The sequence below is a fragment of the Zeus faber genome, assembly GCF_960531495.2.
Source record: "Zeus faber genome assembly, chromosome: 22".
NCBI lineage: Eukaryota > Metazoa > Chordata > Actinopteri > Zeiformes > Zeidae > Zeus > Zeus faber.
This window is the reverse complement of record NC_137209.1, coordinates 18556647-18573954: the sequence shown is the minus strand read 5'-3', so window position 1 is coordinate 18573954 and position 17308 is coordinate 18556647. Positions and strand designations below refer to the sequence as shown.

Here is a 17308-nt window from a genome sequence, read left to right as displayed (position 1 = left end):
ATAGGCACATTGAGTGAGCATCGTGTCCCCTCCTATTCGTCGGGCGGGGGCGCGATCCGCCGCTTTCTGCTTTTACCTCGGTGGCGGATGCCCAGGGAGCGTGTGAAAAGGCCCGAATATTCAAAACGATGATGGGGAAAAAAAACAAACAAACAAAAAAACGGCTACGAGGGAAACTCCCGGTGTGAAATGAAATGCGCCTACAGCCTTCAAACTAAACCATTAGCTTAAAGCCAGACCTACAGCAGCGTGTGTTCAGAGTATTTACAACGTTTTGTTTGTTTTGTTATCCTGAAGCTGTTTCGCGTTCGGTAAAAAAAAAAAGAAAACGTTTTAATTGTTATTGCGTAAAACAGTGATGCCCCCTGATCCTCTTTCATCTAGCGGAATTTGTTCAGCGGAAAGAAATGTCTATTTTCACCAGGCAGGATGGACCAAATTTACCCGACACCCAGAGCCAGAACCAACCGACTCCATTTTCTCCACATTTGGACGCCCAGATGCGTTTTCGTTGTCTGTAGTGGTGGAAAAAATTGGTAACATGTATATCGCTCTGCCCCCCCCCCCCCCCCAAAAAAAACAAATGGTCCATTCTAAGTTTATATTTATGTTCATCAAAGGTGCAGTGTGTAGAATTTACGGAACAGACTTGGCAAAAATGGAATATAACTTTCACAAGTATGTTTTAATTTGTGTATAATCCCATAAAAATAAGAACTGTTGTGTTTTCATGACCTTAAAATGAGCCCCTCCTATCTCCATAGGGAGCGGGTACGCTTCCACGGAGGCGGCCATGTTGCACCGCCGTGCTGCACCAGAAGCCCAGAACGGACAAACCAAACACTGGCTCTCGAGAGGGACCTTTGCGTTTTTTCGCGGCACCCGAAGGCCACCGTAGGTTCTCCTACGTCATTGGAAAGGGAGGGTGCGGGGAGGTGTGTGTGTGTGTGTGTGTGTGTGTGTGTGCGTGTGTTTGTGGAGCGGGGGGGGGGGGGCGGGCACCAAATTCTATACACTGCACCTTTAAGACATTGGATCAGCTCCCCCTGACTTTCCAAACTGAAGGCATCGTTCAACGGCATCAAACTACAAGGTCTACTGAAGCCCGCTTCACACCAAACACGACAAACGACAAATCTGTGGAGTCCAATTCGTTCTTATGGAGCGTGGGATTTCCGCCCGCAAAAAGCTGTGACGCGGAGCGGGATGCGTTCACGTTTTTCAACGCGTGCGACAAGCTGGCGTCCGACAGTACGACAGGAACTGACGTCGGTGAATCTTTTTTTTCGATTGGAACTAAGTAAATAAGCCTCGCATACAAATCAATGACGTTGTTAACGTCAGCGTTGGATGTCGCCGTAATCACCCTTATGCCGCGTCCCAAAAACCCAGGCGCGGTTCATACGACGGCCACGAGGGGCGAGGATCCTGCTGTCGCATGCGATTACGCACGAGGTGTGAAGCGGGATTGGGGGAAACTCACCAGCAGACCAGCACAACCAGTACCAACACAGGCATTACCAATATTCAAGTAATCTAAAGACCATGGATTTATGACTTCCGCTATAAATACTTTTTCCTTGTGTGAGTGACCAGAGGACGTTTTTCTACCTACGTCCGTACCCTCCAGACTCCCGTCGTCGGGCGCCACGGGGGCGTTTTTGCTTTGTTTTTTTTTGTTTTTTTAAGTGCATAGTGTTTCGGTTTTTTCATTTCCTCACAACGTCCGGGTTCCGAAACCACAACCCGAGCGGCTTCCTCTTCGACGAGAGCGTCTCCCTGAATGCACACACATACACACACACATACACACACACAAACACACACACAGTTCTTTGTAGTGTCCGAGGAGCCTGGCCTTTCCCCGTCTCCTCACGATTCGAACTCGCTGTCACTGCTGACGGAGATTTCCGGGGTGGAGGCCCCCGTGCCCCGGCACTCGGGCCCAGTGCTGCAGTCACTGGCCTCGGGGCTGCCCGGGTGGCGCGGCGAGGCGGGCAGACGGTGGTGCGGGTGGCCGTGGGAGTGGGAGTGGGAGTGGCCGTGGCCGTGGCGGTGGTGCTCTGGGTGCGAGCCGTCAGGGGAGCCCTCAGACGGAAGGAGGGAGGGGTCCTGCTGCAGCCTGGGAGGATAGGGAGAGAGGGAGGGAGGTGGTTAGGTGATTTCTAGACAGACAGACAGCCAGACCGATGGACCGTTGGACCGATGGACCGTTGGACCGTTGGACCGATAGATAGATAGATAGATAGATAGATAGATAGATAGATAGATAGATAGATAGATAGATAGATAGATAGATAGATAGATGGATCTACCTGTTCTTGGCGGAGGCGGCGCGGTCTCTCTGGCGTCGGTTCTTGAACCAGTTGCCGACCTGCGTGGGCGTGAGGCCCGTGGCCTGGGCCAGGTGGCGCTTCCTGGACGGGTTGGGGTACGGGTCCTGGAGGTACCACTCCCTCAGCAGGCTGCGGGTCCTCTCCTGGGGCGAGGGGGGGGGGGGGGGGGGGGGGTGTTAGAGCGTTGAGGAGCCCGACCTGTCACACCCTTACACCTCTACCCTGGTCCTCAATCCACCTCCAACCGGGAAGCTTTAACACTCAATGAAAGAAAAATTATTTCAAGCTTTTTTTTTTTTTGACTGAGAAACACGATTTTGTGGATAAACTCACAAAACAGAGGGTTTTGCAGATGGATCTGTGTCATAATGTCATTTCCACCGGTGTCTGGAGGCGGTGATCCGATCAAACAGCGCAGGACGTAATCTGAGTTGTAATCTGATGTCATACTGAGTTTTAGGATTATTAATCTGGATTTATGCGGATAGTGTCCCGATCATAATCTACGTGAGAAGTGATGCATAACAACATCCGGGCATATCCTGGAAATTGGATCACGCTTAAGGGGCTTAGTTCCCTCGGCAGGTTTCAGGCTGCGGGTGCAATACCGCCGTCGGTCAAAAGAGGGAGACAGAAACGTTTTACTCTCACTCGTGGTTCCTCAGTGATTTATATGATGATTTAGTGATGTGTAGATTTAAATCTCATGGGATAAAAGTCAAACTCTTAACAGCATAAATTTCAGCCATTAAAATAATAATAATAATAATAATAATAATAATAATAATAATAATATAATGCGTAAGAGTCTGAAAAATTGCGATTTTTTTTTTATAGAATAAACGTGAAGTACAAACGAAATTTAAAAAAAAGTCAAATATAAACAAATAGCCCCAAAGAACTTTTTTTTTAAATATGAAACTGAAATAGTCGGATATATAAAAAAATAAATTACGTATATAGATATATAAATACATAATATAGAAAATGTGATAACTATGTACAGAATAAATTGATGTTATTAGAACATAAATACTAAATAGGAATTATTACGAGTTATTACTATTATATTCATGTTTATTTCCATGTTTACTGCATATCGCATGCACATTTAAGAAATTAGTTTTGGTTTAAAACTCCAAACTCTGTTGCTTAAACTGTGTTACTACAGCAAAAAATTAAGTCATTGGACAACTTCAAAAATTGTTCAACATAATGTTTTTATGTTTTCTCGACTTGAAAAGGAGGAATTAAATTGTACATTTATAAATTGAGAAAAGCTAAAAGATTGAGTACAGGTTTGACACATTTTTTTATTGATCCAACGACTCCAGTCCAACACCTGGAGCAACTATCTACTTGCAGAACATTAATAGTAATAATAATAATAATAATAATACCAATATAAATACACTAGATATGCATGTTTTGCTAAAGAGCCCTGAGCAGGTTTGAGGTGTGACCTTGCAGCAGGACACTGGGCCACGTGGGGATCAACCTGCTCAGACCATTATGATCTTAAGAGCTCAGGAACCTTAACACCACAAAGTCCAGTTTAGTTCTAAAAAAGATATATTTTTGGTAAATATTCAATTTAAATTACTCACTGGAGTCGTTCACATTTGGACAGCTGGTTTCCCCATTCAAGACATGCATTTTGGTCTAATTACCCAAGTGAAGAAATGTGATTTTTTTTTTCTTCCATTTTTCAAGTGTGTTAAAAGCATATTTGCACTTGAATTGCATTTATCGGTACTTCTATTTATGTTGTACTTCATCTACTTATTTAAAGTTCCGATTTTTTGCGTATTAGTCATTAATATGCGGCAAGGGTAAATAAGTGCTAGGGTAAATATATTATATATATATTTGTAGGTCCATTGAGACATACACCTGGTTTAAGATGTGCTTTATTATAGTTAAAAGTTAAAAGTATTTTACTTTGCTCGTAAAAAGTTATCAAAAATATATGGAAGATATATGTTTAATATATTTGAAAGTAGTGTACTTTCAGATAACTCAAGTATCATTTTTATTCACTTGCTTATAAATTAACACGGGGGTGACTTGAATTAAACTAAAATGTTACCTTGAAGCAGTGTGTCTTCTGCTCCCCGTCCCAGATGGTGCGTGGCAGGGGGAACTTCTTGCGGATGCGGTACTTCTCCACGGGGCCCAGCGGGCGGCCCCGCAGCCGCTCCGCCTCCCGGTAGTGTGCGTCCAGCCACAGGTCCTGCAGCTTGGCGTGAGACTCGCGGGTGAAGCGGTGGCTCTGGAGGATCTGGTACAGGGCCTCGAAGTTCCCCCCGTGAAAGGCCACCAGGGCCCGGGCGCGCATCACGGACTCGTGCCGGTTAAGCGCCTCCCCTGCGGAGCCGGGCACCGCGGCGGGCAGCGACCACAGGAACCGGCCGAGGCGCTCGATGTCCCCGGTCTCCTCCAGGTTCTCGCACACCCGGGCGACCTGCTCCGGGGTGAACATGGGCAGTGGGAACATCGCGGGCGGGGAAGATTTGGGGAGTTTTTGGGGGAGTAAAGCAGAAACAAGCGCTTGGGGATCAGCTCTCCTGTGAGTAAAGTTCCGTGCGTAAAATTCCATCCGGGCGCACCGCTGACTGAACCGCCGGTGTTTCCCCGGGTCTGGGTGAGGCTCTGGAGCACAGAATCTTGGGGGAAAAGTTAATTGGCTTCAGCTCCTAATGTGGGCCTGTCCCGTCCCTCACCTGGTATTTGGACCATCCAGCCCCACAGTCGAGTTCACACCAGTCCAGGTTGGAGTTGCGCGCAAAGTAAAGAGGGGAGACCAGAAGTCAAGCTGTATATATAGATGCAATTAGCATCTCTGTGGTTGTTTTGAGAGGGATTATATTCCCTGGTCATTAGCCTCTTAGCAGGGGGTGTGGTGTGCACCGAGGTGACTGGCTGATCAGTTTGTTTGGCTTCTTAGCCCGAGGACACACCGACTGACCGGGAGGCAAAGGGGGAGCAAACAAGCCGGCCCGGCCTGTCCCATTGGTTGGATGCGGTGGAGCCGCACCTGGATGGGCGGGGGTGGACAAGAGACGGATGGAGCCGTGTCGGTGAATTAAGAAATAGATAGTATAGACCGTCCCAGCGAAGTTCAGTATAGTATAGATACCTGTTAGGACTCCGGGGTTCACAAACCGGGGTCCGCGGCCTCACAAAGGGACCGCCGAAGGGATTGCAGGGGTCCGCAGCAAAACGTTTATTTCATTTTATTTCATTTTAATTGTTTTTGTTGTTGTTTTTTTTTGTATTATTTTTAAATCGTTTATTTTTTTCACCAAATGTATTCTGTGGAAAAACAATATCACTTATTCACATATATTTTGGTGGAATTTGCCACTTTTTGTCAGTTTAAGTTAAATGTGAAACTACACGTCAGTTTATTATAGAAAGATAAAGTGTTGGCAGTATTTGGGGGGGGGGGTTCTTAGCCAGGGCCTACAGTCTTCCAAGGGGGAGCCTTGCCCTAAAGGAGTTTGGAACCTGTGTCTGATTCCACTGTGGTGTTAGAAAGCGCAGAATCAGACACCACCCAACGAATCATAACTTTGGATTTCCATCAGATCAGAACTGAAAATAGACAATGAAGTGAAACCGTGGCCGACCGAAAAAGTTATTTTTCGCTTGCTAACGAGAGTGAAATTGAGAAAACCAACTATGTTGTCATGTTTTATAACAGTTATTATTTAGTCATTCACCATGATAAAATTATTGGGAGGGGTTTAGGTCAGGGTTAGGATTAGGGCTGGGGTTAAGGTAACCAAACCAAATCAAAGTTTATTTATTGATCACCTTTGAGGCAAGCACATGCAATTCAAAGTGCTTAACATAGTCAGATAGTGGACAGATTACAAGGGTTAGGGTTACTGCAGGTTATAGGTAATAGGGTTGGGATTTGCACGGGGTCCCATTTCGTAAGGGTTCACGTGGGCAGCAATGTACTGACGATTAAAATGAATCTTCTATCTTTCTTTTTACGGGCGGACTGGCCTGGCCTCCACCTCGGGTCCGAGTATGGTTCGGGTTAGGGTCGTTTACCCATCCTCCCCTGTGAATACAGGCACTTTACGTAATTGCATGACTGCCTCCGGGGTCACGGCGGTTAGGGTGAGGGCTCAGAGGTCCACGACACTGTATTAAATGCCTTTGCGTCTCCATTTGACCGAGAGGACCCTTCTGTACTCGAGACACCACAAAGCGGCTCCGAATCACACCCGGCGATAACTCGACCCGACTAAGCGCTGATAATTAAAGGGGCGTTTCGGTCGACTCCTCAAGGCCACGGCGAGCCGGGTGGAAACGTCTGTGGACACGGAATTAACGATCCGCTGTCCTGCTCAATCTCTCTGATCTCAGTGGCTCATTAATGGGACTTAGGGACCATATTCTCATTAATCAGGTTAAGGATCCTGTAGGCATATGTCTCCTAATACAAACACGGTGCACTTAATCCACGCCACGCTGTAATTCGGGGCAATATATATTCGTCCCGTCACTTTTTCCATGCACCACATTTGAATTTGTGTTGTTTTGTTTTCCCATCGAGAAGAATTAGGGAATTGAAACCCATATCGCCTAGATGCATTTGAAATAAAGATAATTATATTGTCGTGATGACAAGGTTTACATCTTTGGGTAATCTTGCGGCTTTTATGAGATTACTGCAGAAAAGGTTGCAGTCAGGTAAGAGGTCACGTGGTTTAATGCGAGGTGAGGCGTTTCAGCGCCTCTAAAACAATCTGTCCCCAAATTTTAACAAAACAAAAAACCTGAGCAGCTCAGCAGACATTGGTAGAAGGCGTCTTGATAATCAGTCTGGATCATTGGGGCTTATTTATGACTTAATGTTTGTTAAAAAACATCAATACATATTGTTACTCTTTTTATCAGATTATACATTTTATTTATTACACTTTTATTATTTTTTACTAATTTATTCAATTCATTTTATTTTTTTTCCCTTTATCAGTTTTGTGTTATATTCTATGATATCTACCTTTTTTTACAATAGTAAAACTTTTTTTAAATATTTTTTGTATTTATTATTTTGTCTATTAGTCCCATCTTTGCCCTCACGATTAAGAATCCACACATTGTGAAGTAGGCTATATACTGTTAATGAATTATCTAAGAAAAATAACTTTATTTTTAGTAATAAAATTAATATTATATACTTATTATATATAGTTTATACACAGCTTGAGTACACAGAGAAAAATGAAACTTTTCTCTCACTTTTGTTTTATGCCTGTTTAAAAGAATGTTTGTGTCATTTTGGAGATTTATTTTTAATATATATTTTACATTTGTGCTCATTAAAAAAACACATTTTCATGCATTATGCAAAACTTACGCATAAAAAAGTATTTATTCAAATAGCTTCTGGAGGCTTAGAAATCCCTTATAAACGACAGGACGAGGATTTGATACGTGTTAGATCCATAACCCTAGATTAAAACACACAGTTTGATAGGGGTAGTGACAAGGGAGGGCTGTGTGTGTGTGTGTGTGTGTGTGTGTGGCACAGAAGGGGAGAAATGTCTTCAGCAGAGATCATGTTCACAGATAAGCTGACCCCTCCGAGGTTTCAGACACTTTGACCGCGTGCACTCACACATACACACACACACACTCACACACGGCGATCAGCTCTAGATGGGATCCCCCCGCTCAGGCTCAGAAGGCCCCCAAACCCCAATCTGTTTAACACTTTGAGGGCAGACTGAGCGCCAAGCTGCTTAAGGGCTCCGAGCCGTTGGACCAGATGATGTTACAGGCCGTGTTTGTGTGCGCGTGTGTGTGTGTGTGTGTGTGTGTGTGTGTGTGTGGGTGTGTGTGCGCGCGCGCGAGCGTGTGTGTGTGCGCATATGCATATTTATTTGCATCAGTGTGGGAGGACACTAATTAAAACGTCTCCGTTATAGACGACAGTGGAAGTCAGAGGGTCTGGCTGCCGTTATTTAGTGGATTACAGTCGCCTAATCTTAATCTCCTCACATGAAATAATCAATTATGATCTAAATGATACATTAAGGAATTGGGTTTTGTGGTCTCTGAGAGACTTTACCGTCCCCAAAAAACTTGCTAGATAGTGTTATTAATATACTCATATGAATTTTCGACATCGAATTGGAATAATGTCCAAGCTGTAACGCTTTCATTTTGAAATTCTCACCTGAACACCTGACACCGTCTTCAACTGTTATGTCAAATTTCTGTGACTGTCAAAATGTTTATGAGATGAACTCTTAGTATCATCAACTACATCAAACTCAGGTTAATATTGCACTTATTTTTAATTGACTTTGGCCTTGTTCATGTCGTAGCATCATATCAGTGTGTTGGGCTCTTTCAAAGTAAAGGTCCCCTGCATGAGATAACCTGCACTTAATTCAGCAAATGTAACTTCCTGGTTGCTGTGGCAGCTTTCAACACCATAAAATTAACTAGTTCAGTTGGCTTAAATCGAGAAGTTCAATTTAACTTAGATGTAAAGAAGTTAAAGTTATATTTAAAGTTTTAGTGGAATTTAAACTTCATGTAACCCGCTTCACAGGGCACTAGAAGACCACTTGTTGTAAATTAATGGGTCGATGTGCACGCACGTCTACACATGCGTGCGTTTTACATAGGCACACACACACACACAAGCACACGCACACACACACACACACACACACACACACACACACACCCACACACACACACGCCGGGCTCGTCTTGGTGGAACCCCACTTGGCATAATTAATTAGTGGCTTAAACACAAGCCTGCTGCCTAAAAAAATAGCTGTTGATTTTACCAACAGGCAGAGCAGGAGGCACGCATTTGTGTGTATGCGTGTGTATGTGTGTGTGTGTGTGTGTGTGTGTGTGTGTGTGTGTGTGTATGTGTGTGTGTGGGGGGGGGGGTATTACCATGCTGTATAAATCCACACCAAACACAATTAACAAGCAATTGGGAGGAGAAGTAATTAGTATTATCTGCTTACCACCAGCAACCCCTATTCTTAGGAAAATGGGGTCAAACATACACACACACACACACACACACACACACACACACACACACTCTCTCCAGCATTTGCATGAGTACACGTGCACGCACGCACGCACACACACACACACACACACACACACACACACACACACACACACACACACACACACACACACACACACACACACACACACACACACACACACACACACACACACACACACACACACTAAATCCCTCTAGGCAAATGTGTAGGGGCTAATTACAAGGTCGTTTGCAACTCAATAGCAATATCCTCCCAGACAGCTCTGCTCCCCCCCGCCCCCCTCACCCTCACCCCATCCATCCTTCCATCCATTCTTTTTTTCTCTCCTACAGCCCCCCCCCCCCCCCCCCCCCCACCCCAAAACCCTACTATCTCAACTTTACCTCTCACCCCATGACACCAAACAAACCCCATAATACACTTCCACGTCCACGGCTGCGGGGCCAAAACCAACAGCCGTGGATGTGGACACAGGTGACGCTGCGTCAACACACACCACATTGACAGGGCGTGTGTGTCCGTAAAACGCTAACGGGTACCCACTTAGGAATCACTTTGTTAACATTTTGAGTATTTAATTTGAAAACTAAACCAATGAATAAATACAACAGACAATAAAAACGAGCTGGATGGCCCTCGAGAAGTTTGCCGTTGTCGGAGTCTGACTTCCCAAGTGCTTAAAAAGTTAAGAGAGTTATTAATTATGGGTTTAGTGCTTAATAATACTGCATTATTATGCAGTATTATTAAGCACCCAAGGTCCCATCATTCATAATTGTTCATAGCAACAACCTCGCCGAACACTTTACTGTTTACTTTACTGAGAAACGTATCCCTCTGCTGCAGCTTCTCACTCGGCCTCCGTGCAGTCTGATGGGGAAAACCTGAAGCCCCAAAAAACACCAACGTTACAATCTCCTCATACAGTCGGACAGTCTTTAAATGTTACACGGGGGGGTAAACGGCTGCAAACGAGGTTTTGTTGACTTCCCCCCCCCTTCGCAGATCAGCTCTTGGGTTGCATCTGCACTACGTGAGAGACTAGAAACAAGAAGTTGCGTCGCTTCCCTCTGGCAACCCGCCGTAGCCGAGTGACCGTTCAGTGTGAAAATCGGTCGTGTTGTATAAATCGCACTGTGATGACTTCGGAATGATCGATGTGTTAGAGCCTGGGTAAAAATTCTGTCAGCTCAGAGGTGCAGAACATGCAGGTGGCCTTTAATTGATCGTGGAGTTGATTTAGATCAGGGGTTTGGATTTATTAGGCGTCGCTGGACATTGCTGTCCGAATTGGTTCTACTTTCACGTCAGAGAGCAAGGTGTTTAGGCCGTCACCACCATCCTGTTAAACGCTAAAAACATCACAAACATGTTAAACTGCGCTTATTATCATACAACTAATAGTTAGTGAGGCAAGCGCAAAGATTTTGCCGACCAAACCAAATGAACCAGGAGTCGGACAAATGGAACGACTCTTTTTACCGAATGACTCGTCAAGGACCCAATCTCAAAAAAGGGTCGAGTCGCTTTGAACAGTTCTCGCTTTTAGAGTGAAACTTGTTGTGATGAACGCAGAGCTGCTGTTTTGCCGGGACGGACAAACCACATGAATTTATCATTTATATATTTCCTGAATTTGTGTTTTTGAACCAATATTTCACTCTCAGCAAACATACGCCTCAAATCGTCCCGGGCTTCACGACCCCCCCTGAGATATCTGGCGACCCCCTTGCAGGGTCTAGCGCCTCAGTCTGGGAATCGCTGCTTTAGATTAGAGGCTGGAATCTCAAGAGCCCTCCAACGAAGCAATCGGATATCCTGGAAGTCCTGGAGCTGAACACAGCGCTGTATCTGTTGTTTGTCCCTTTGTTTTCTTACAAACCGCCATCATCTGAGCCGCCGAGGTAATCAGCCAATCAGAACCCTGACTCAAGCTCCTGGCGCAAGTTAGGCTGGGGATTATCCAGGTAATGTGATGTTCAATCCAGGTAATGGTTAGCAGTGGACCGTGTTGTGTACACACACAGTCGCACACGCACAGTTGCACATGTACAGTCGCACACACACAAACACACACACACACACACACACACACACACACACACACACACACACACACACTTGTGCACGCGGGTTCCAGACAGTGAACTTCGCTGGGACGGTATCATCATGGCTGCTGGAGGGATCAGCTTAACCAGAAAGCTCCCAGTAGCCGGCAAGCTCTAATTTAAGCCTTCAAAAAATAGCGCGCTAAACCGCGATCTGCCCTGGACGGTGTGTGAGGCGGTGTGTGAGATGGTGGGGGGAACGGTGTGTGAGGCGTTGTGTGAGATGGTGTGTGAGGCGTTGTGTGAGACGGTGTGTGAGATGGTGCGGGGTACGGTGTGTGAGACGGTGTGGTGTACGGTGTGTGAGACGCGTGTGAGACGGTGTGTTAGACGGGTTGTGAGATGCTGTGCGAGACGCTGTGTGAGGCGATGTGTTAGACGGTGTGGGGTACGGTGTGTGAGATGGTGTGTGAGACGCTGTGTGAGATGGTGTGTGAGATTCTGTGTGAGACGCAGTGTGAGATAGTGTTGGAGACAGTGTGTGAGAGAGAGAGAGACAGAGAGAGAGAGAGAGAGACAGAGAGATAGTAGTAGTATAGCAGTAGTAATATAGTAGTATAGTACTAATAGTATAGTAGTAGAAATATAGTTGTATAGTACTAAAGGCATAGTAGTTGTATAGTAGTTGTATAGTAGTACTGTAGTAATATAGTAGTAGTAGTATCGTAGCAGTACAGTAGTTTACAGTAGTAGTATAGTAGTAGTAATACAGTAGTGTAGTGCTAGTAGTATAGTTGAATTGTAGAAAAATAGCAGAAGTATAGTGGTAGTATAGTAGTAGTAATATAGTAGTATAGTACGCATAGTATAGTAGTAGTATAGTTGTAGTAGAATGGTAGTATAGCAGTAGTAGTATAGTAGCAGTAATATTGTAGTAGTAGTCGTAGTATTGTAGTAGTAGTAGAAGTAGTAGTAGTAGTAGTATAATAGTAATGTAGTATAGTAGTTGTAGTATAGCAGTAGAGTAGTAGTAGTAGTAGTAGTATGGTATAGTAGTAGTATAGTAGTATGGTAGTAGTGTAGTACTAGTATACGGTTGCTAGACTGTGGTGCAGATAGCTTAAGAGTGTAATGACTGTGTAACACATGGGGGAGGAGGGTGAGGGTGGGGGTAGTGTGCAGCAGGTGCTGCTGGGGCTGTGCAGGAATCCTCAACACATCCAGGCTTTGACTTATTCTCACCCGATGCAATAATGCTCATTAATTCCTGCTGCGGTGACTTAACCCCCTCAGCGGCCACGCCCCGCCCGCCCTCCTCCCATTGGCCGCTGGGCTGTCAGTCCCTACAGACAGTGTGGGGGAGGGATGGGTGGAGGGATCGATGGAGGGATGGGAGGTGGGATCGATGGAGGGACTGATGGAGGGATGGGAGGAGGGATGGCGGGAACAAGGGATTGAGGACTTAGCGTCTCCTCGCGTTTCCGGGTAGAGCGGAGCCGCGCAGATGGAGGGTTGGAGCGCTGGCTTCAGATTAACGTTCCGGGTTTCCTCAACAACATGGATCAGCGTGTTCCTCAACTCTCTCCTTCTTGCCGTCCCCTGACCTCCAATGCTTCTCAAAAACATACATGAAATCCCATGACATAAAATTATATCAAATTAAATCACATTCATTTACATCAAATTACATTCAATTACATTAAGTCATTTAGCAGCGACAGAAAAGTACAATGGAGTATTTTTCAAAGGCAGCCCAAAGTATGTGGACACCCGAGCACCACACCCATACGTGCTTGTTGAAATCCCAAATATTAAACACGTTGAATATTTCGGGCCCCCGCGTGGGACCAGGAGCCGATCCCACGGAGACGGAACAAGTCACCAACGCGACGGCCGCCAAAGAACGCAAACGGGAAAGAAAAACAGCTGGTTGTAGCCCATCGCCCGCCATGTTGGTTTACCCTGAAGTCACGCTCCGATCGCACGAGATTTGCAAGTTTAACCCTTTTTTTGTCGGGACAAATGTCGCGAGATTTGGTTAAAACTATGATTTGTACTTTACATGAATATTTAAAAACTTTAATACCTGTCGAACACAAATGCCCCAAACAGCCCAATCGACTGTGTGTGTGTGTGTGTGTGTGTGTGTGTGTGTGTGTGTGTGTGTGTGTGTGTGTGTGTGTGTGTGTGTGTGTGTGTGTGTGTGTGTGTGTGTGTGTGTGTGTGTGTGTGTGTGTGTGTGTGTGTGTGTGTGTGCGTGCGTGTGTGTGTGTGTGTGTTAATAAACGTGGTCATCCTGAGGTGTAATCTGGGTGTGATTGTTGCCACACACACGGTGTGTGTTTTGCAAACAATGGCACACTGAGTTCATCGTATCATGGCTCCGATCATCCGTCTCCGAGAGATCGGGGGAAACGAGCCTCGAATTAGTGCATTGATCGATGCCGGCCACGTGGCTACTGTACACACACACACTACTGTACTGTTGTGTGTGTGTGTGTGTGTATGTGTGGGTATGTGTGTGTGTGGCAATCACGAGTTGCTTTCTTTTGTCCCCTAGCTCATATGTGTGTATCTTGACTGCTGTGTGCATTTGTGTGTGTCAATGTGTGTGTGTGTGTGTGTGTGTGTATGTGTGTGTGTGCACATGGTGGTTGTGTGTATTGCCCCCATGCCTATCCCCACTGTGGGTTTTTTTGTGTGTGTGTGTGTGTGTGTGTGTGTGTGTGTGTGTGTGTGTGTGTGTGTGTGTGTGTGTGTGTGTGTGTGTGTGTGCGTGCGGGGGGGGTCTCAGGGATTAGTTCTCCCCCCACACCACCCCGGGCTGCATCACATCGTATTACTCCACCGCCTCCCCCGTATATAAACGGTATTAATAGAATAGAATATACTGTATATACTATATATATAGTATATACAGTATATAATATATATACATGTATATACAGTATATAAATATATATACAGTATATATGTACAGTTACTTTACATCTGTTGCACCTTCTTTCTTACTAATTTACTAATGAAGGATTTGTCCACCTCTAATTGGTTGTGTGCAATAAATAAAGTATCTCACGAAATAAACGACTCAACTAAACAAATATCCAAATATATTTGGGTAAAAATGTTTTTTAAATGAACTGTGATTTTTTATTTTCTTATACTTTTCTGGGGTAAAATCAGATAGCAAAAGTAAAAGCAAAAGGATGAATAAAAGGAAAAGCGTCGACTGTTAAACGCTTTGCTTGGTTTCCAGGTTTTCTCCTGGTTTCACTTTGTGAGGACGGACGTTCTGAGCGACCACCAGCTAAAAATCGAAGGAGCCCGCGGGGGGGGGGGGGGGGTCCATATTCCATAATAAATTTACGACTTAAAAACTTTTTTTTTGTGTGTGTCGGGGAACCACATTGCAAAAAAGAAAATCAGCTCTGTTTTTCCGAGTTAACGAGATACGCACCCGGTTAATTGGGGAGAAAAAAAAACGCAAGTTACTTTTTCCCTGGCGTGAGTGCACGGCGCCTGCGTACGTTCCGGCGTGTTGGGCCGCAGAGCGTCCGCGCCACTCCGCCCGTCCGCCGCCGCCCCAGCCCCAGCTCCGGTGCGACCGCCTCCGGCCGGAAAATCCTTCCCTTCTCCCGGCACGGGATCTGGAAACGGACGAGCCGAGCCGCTTAAAAAAACAAAACAAAGCAAACAGAAGCGGCCAAATCCTAAACGGAGTGGACCGCCGTGTGAGGAGCCTTCCGGCCGGGCGGCTCCTGGCCTTTCCGGGGGGGGGGTCCTGTTCTCTCCGGGGGGGCCCTCGACGAGACAAACACTCCACCTCCCCCCCCCCCAAAAGATAAAGACAGGCGCGCGCCAGCGGACTCGCCGGCGGTCAGCCGCGCCTCGCTGGTAATTTCGGGGTGGGGGGGGGTTCCCTCCCCGGCCGCGCGGGTCGGTGGTTCAGTGACCCGTGAAGAGCCTCTGTGTCGGTGGAGTGACCCTTGGGTCTCATTACAAGCCCCCCCCCCCCCCCCCCCCGCACCCTCTCCTCCACCTCCACCTCCTCCCAGCTGGCCCCTTCCCTCTGTCCAGGAGCCGCGGAGGAGCTCGGAGCTCCGCCGGGCCTCAGCGGTGGCGGCTAATCTGGGTGGCGGGAGGCCTCCCTCCTGCCAGCGCACACAAGAGAGCCACGCCCGCTAATTGCTTGCGTCGTAAAGCTCCCTGACCCAAATAAGCTTCTGCCACCACCACCCCCTCCTCCCCGAAGCTGTCATGATAAAACCCCATTTTATCTCACCACACCTCGCCTCCACTCCACCACACACCACCCACCGACACCACCGACCACCCCCCCAGGCCCCACAACTCAATCCCAACGACTGTTGTATGGAGTTTTGAGCCCGTTTACCAACTGACCGTTCCCCTGATGATGGCTCACTTCTTAAAAATGTATTTTGTTTACATTTTTGATATTGTCTCTATTATCTCTGACGCCATGCGGAGAAGTATATCTCAAAATGATCTCCCGCAAGTCCCGAATACCAATCACGGAAAAATCAAGAACCTTTGAGGAAGGACCAGGACCAGAATTTTAAGGTGGGCTTCTCACCACACCGTTCCATTCCACCATTAATGGCAACCGCGCGGGGGGGGCGCGGCGCGGAGCAAAAGCCACTTTCGGTCCTTTTCCAGCGAAAAGATGACGCGTTTCTGGAACGCCCCCCCAACGGAAATAAAAACACAAGGCGGCCTGCAAAACGTCCGATGAAAAGGCGAAACGCTGGCCAAGACAAAAAAAGCCCAAAAACCACGGGCGATCGTCACCGACCGATCAACATGCGCACATGCACGTACACATACGCAACACATGTAAACGACTGTATTGTGATGTAATTATTGTATGATCATGTAAAGAATGTCACTTCTTAACATATTTTTTGCAATGAGGATATGAAATGACCATTTTTAAGTAGAAAAGCCTCCCCAGGGACAGGGGCCGCGAATCAGCCTCGGCTAGAAATCCTAAATTGCGGCACGTGTGGTTTCGCGTTATTGTAACCCGTTACAATGTTTTCTGCGTTGTCCCTGACAAATAAACAAATAAACCGAATTTGGAATTTTTGGGAAAATGGTCGGTAAGGAAACGGGGGCTGAAACACTATTGAGGGACGACTGTCTGTACAGAAAACGCTATATGAGCAAAGTATAGGGAGGTGTGAGTCGTACCCTGGGGAACACCAAACTGCAGCACATAAGATACAGTTCGTCCTCGTTGTTTGTTGATTCGAAGCCCCAACTTCGCCCGTCGCCGTCAGTTGTGGCGCGGAGGTGTGACGGATTTCGGGTCGGGACGAAACAGACTGGCTCGAGGTGGCCAAGAGGGCTCCCAGCAAGATTCCCAGTCGAAGACCGCCGTAAAAAGGTTCGGTGCCCCGGGGGAGTCCGTGGAGCGGAGCGCGCCGCGGATCTCCCCCCCGAAATTGTTCCTCATGAACGGAACTGCTGTTTCCTTTTCGTTCCATAATCAAATAAGGATTTATATTTCTGTGCGTTTATGCTTTTAGATCTTTGGTTGGTCATGAGGATTCCAATTCATTCTATAGAAATTAAAATATATATTATATATGAATCATAATTAGACTTTTTGCCTCACGACTCGGCACGTTCATTTTTGTGGTATATTTAGTCACGGCAGATTTGTATGTAGGTAGGTTCTTTTAACGCGGCTAATCCAATAGATTTGGCCTTTTCGGATTGGTCGACGCCACAATTTTCAATTTCCATTTTCAAAGTTCACTGGGGTCCACGCAAACGCTCCCCCGCGATGATTTGGGAACCAGGAAGCCAACGCCGACATTGGAATGACTTG

At 46.3% G+C, this 17308-nt stretch overlaps 1 protein-coding gene across 1 annotated transcript; it reads right to left on the bottom strand.

Annotated features, from left to right (window-relative positions):
- Positions 1–1872: 1872 nt before the first annotated feature.
- On the bottom strand, positions 1873–4833 carry six7 (SIX homeobox 7; the record flags this gene model as incomplete). Its single annotated transcript, XM_080023089.1, has 3 exons — positions 1873–2122; positions 2316–2479; positions 4426–4833. The coding sequence occupies 3 exons, from the start codon at positions 4831–4833 to the stop codon at positions 1873–1875; spliced, it is 822 nt and encodes a 273-aa protein (XP_079879215.1).
- Positions 4834–17308: the final 12475 nt, after the last annotated feature.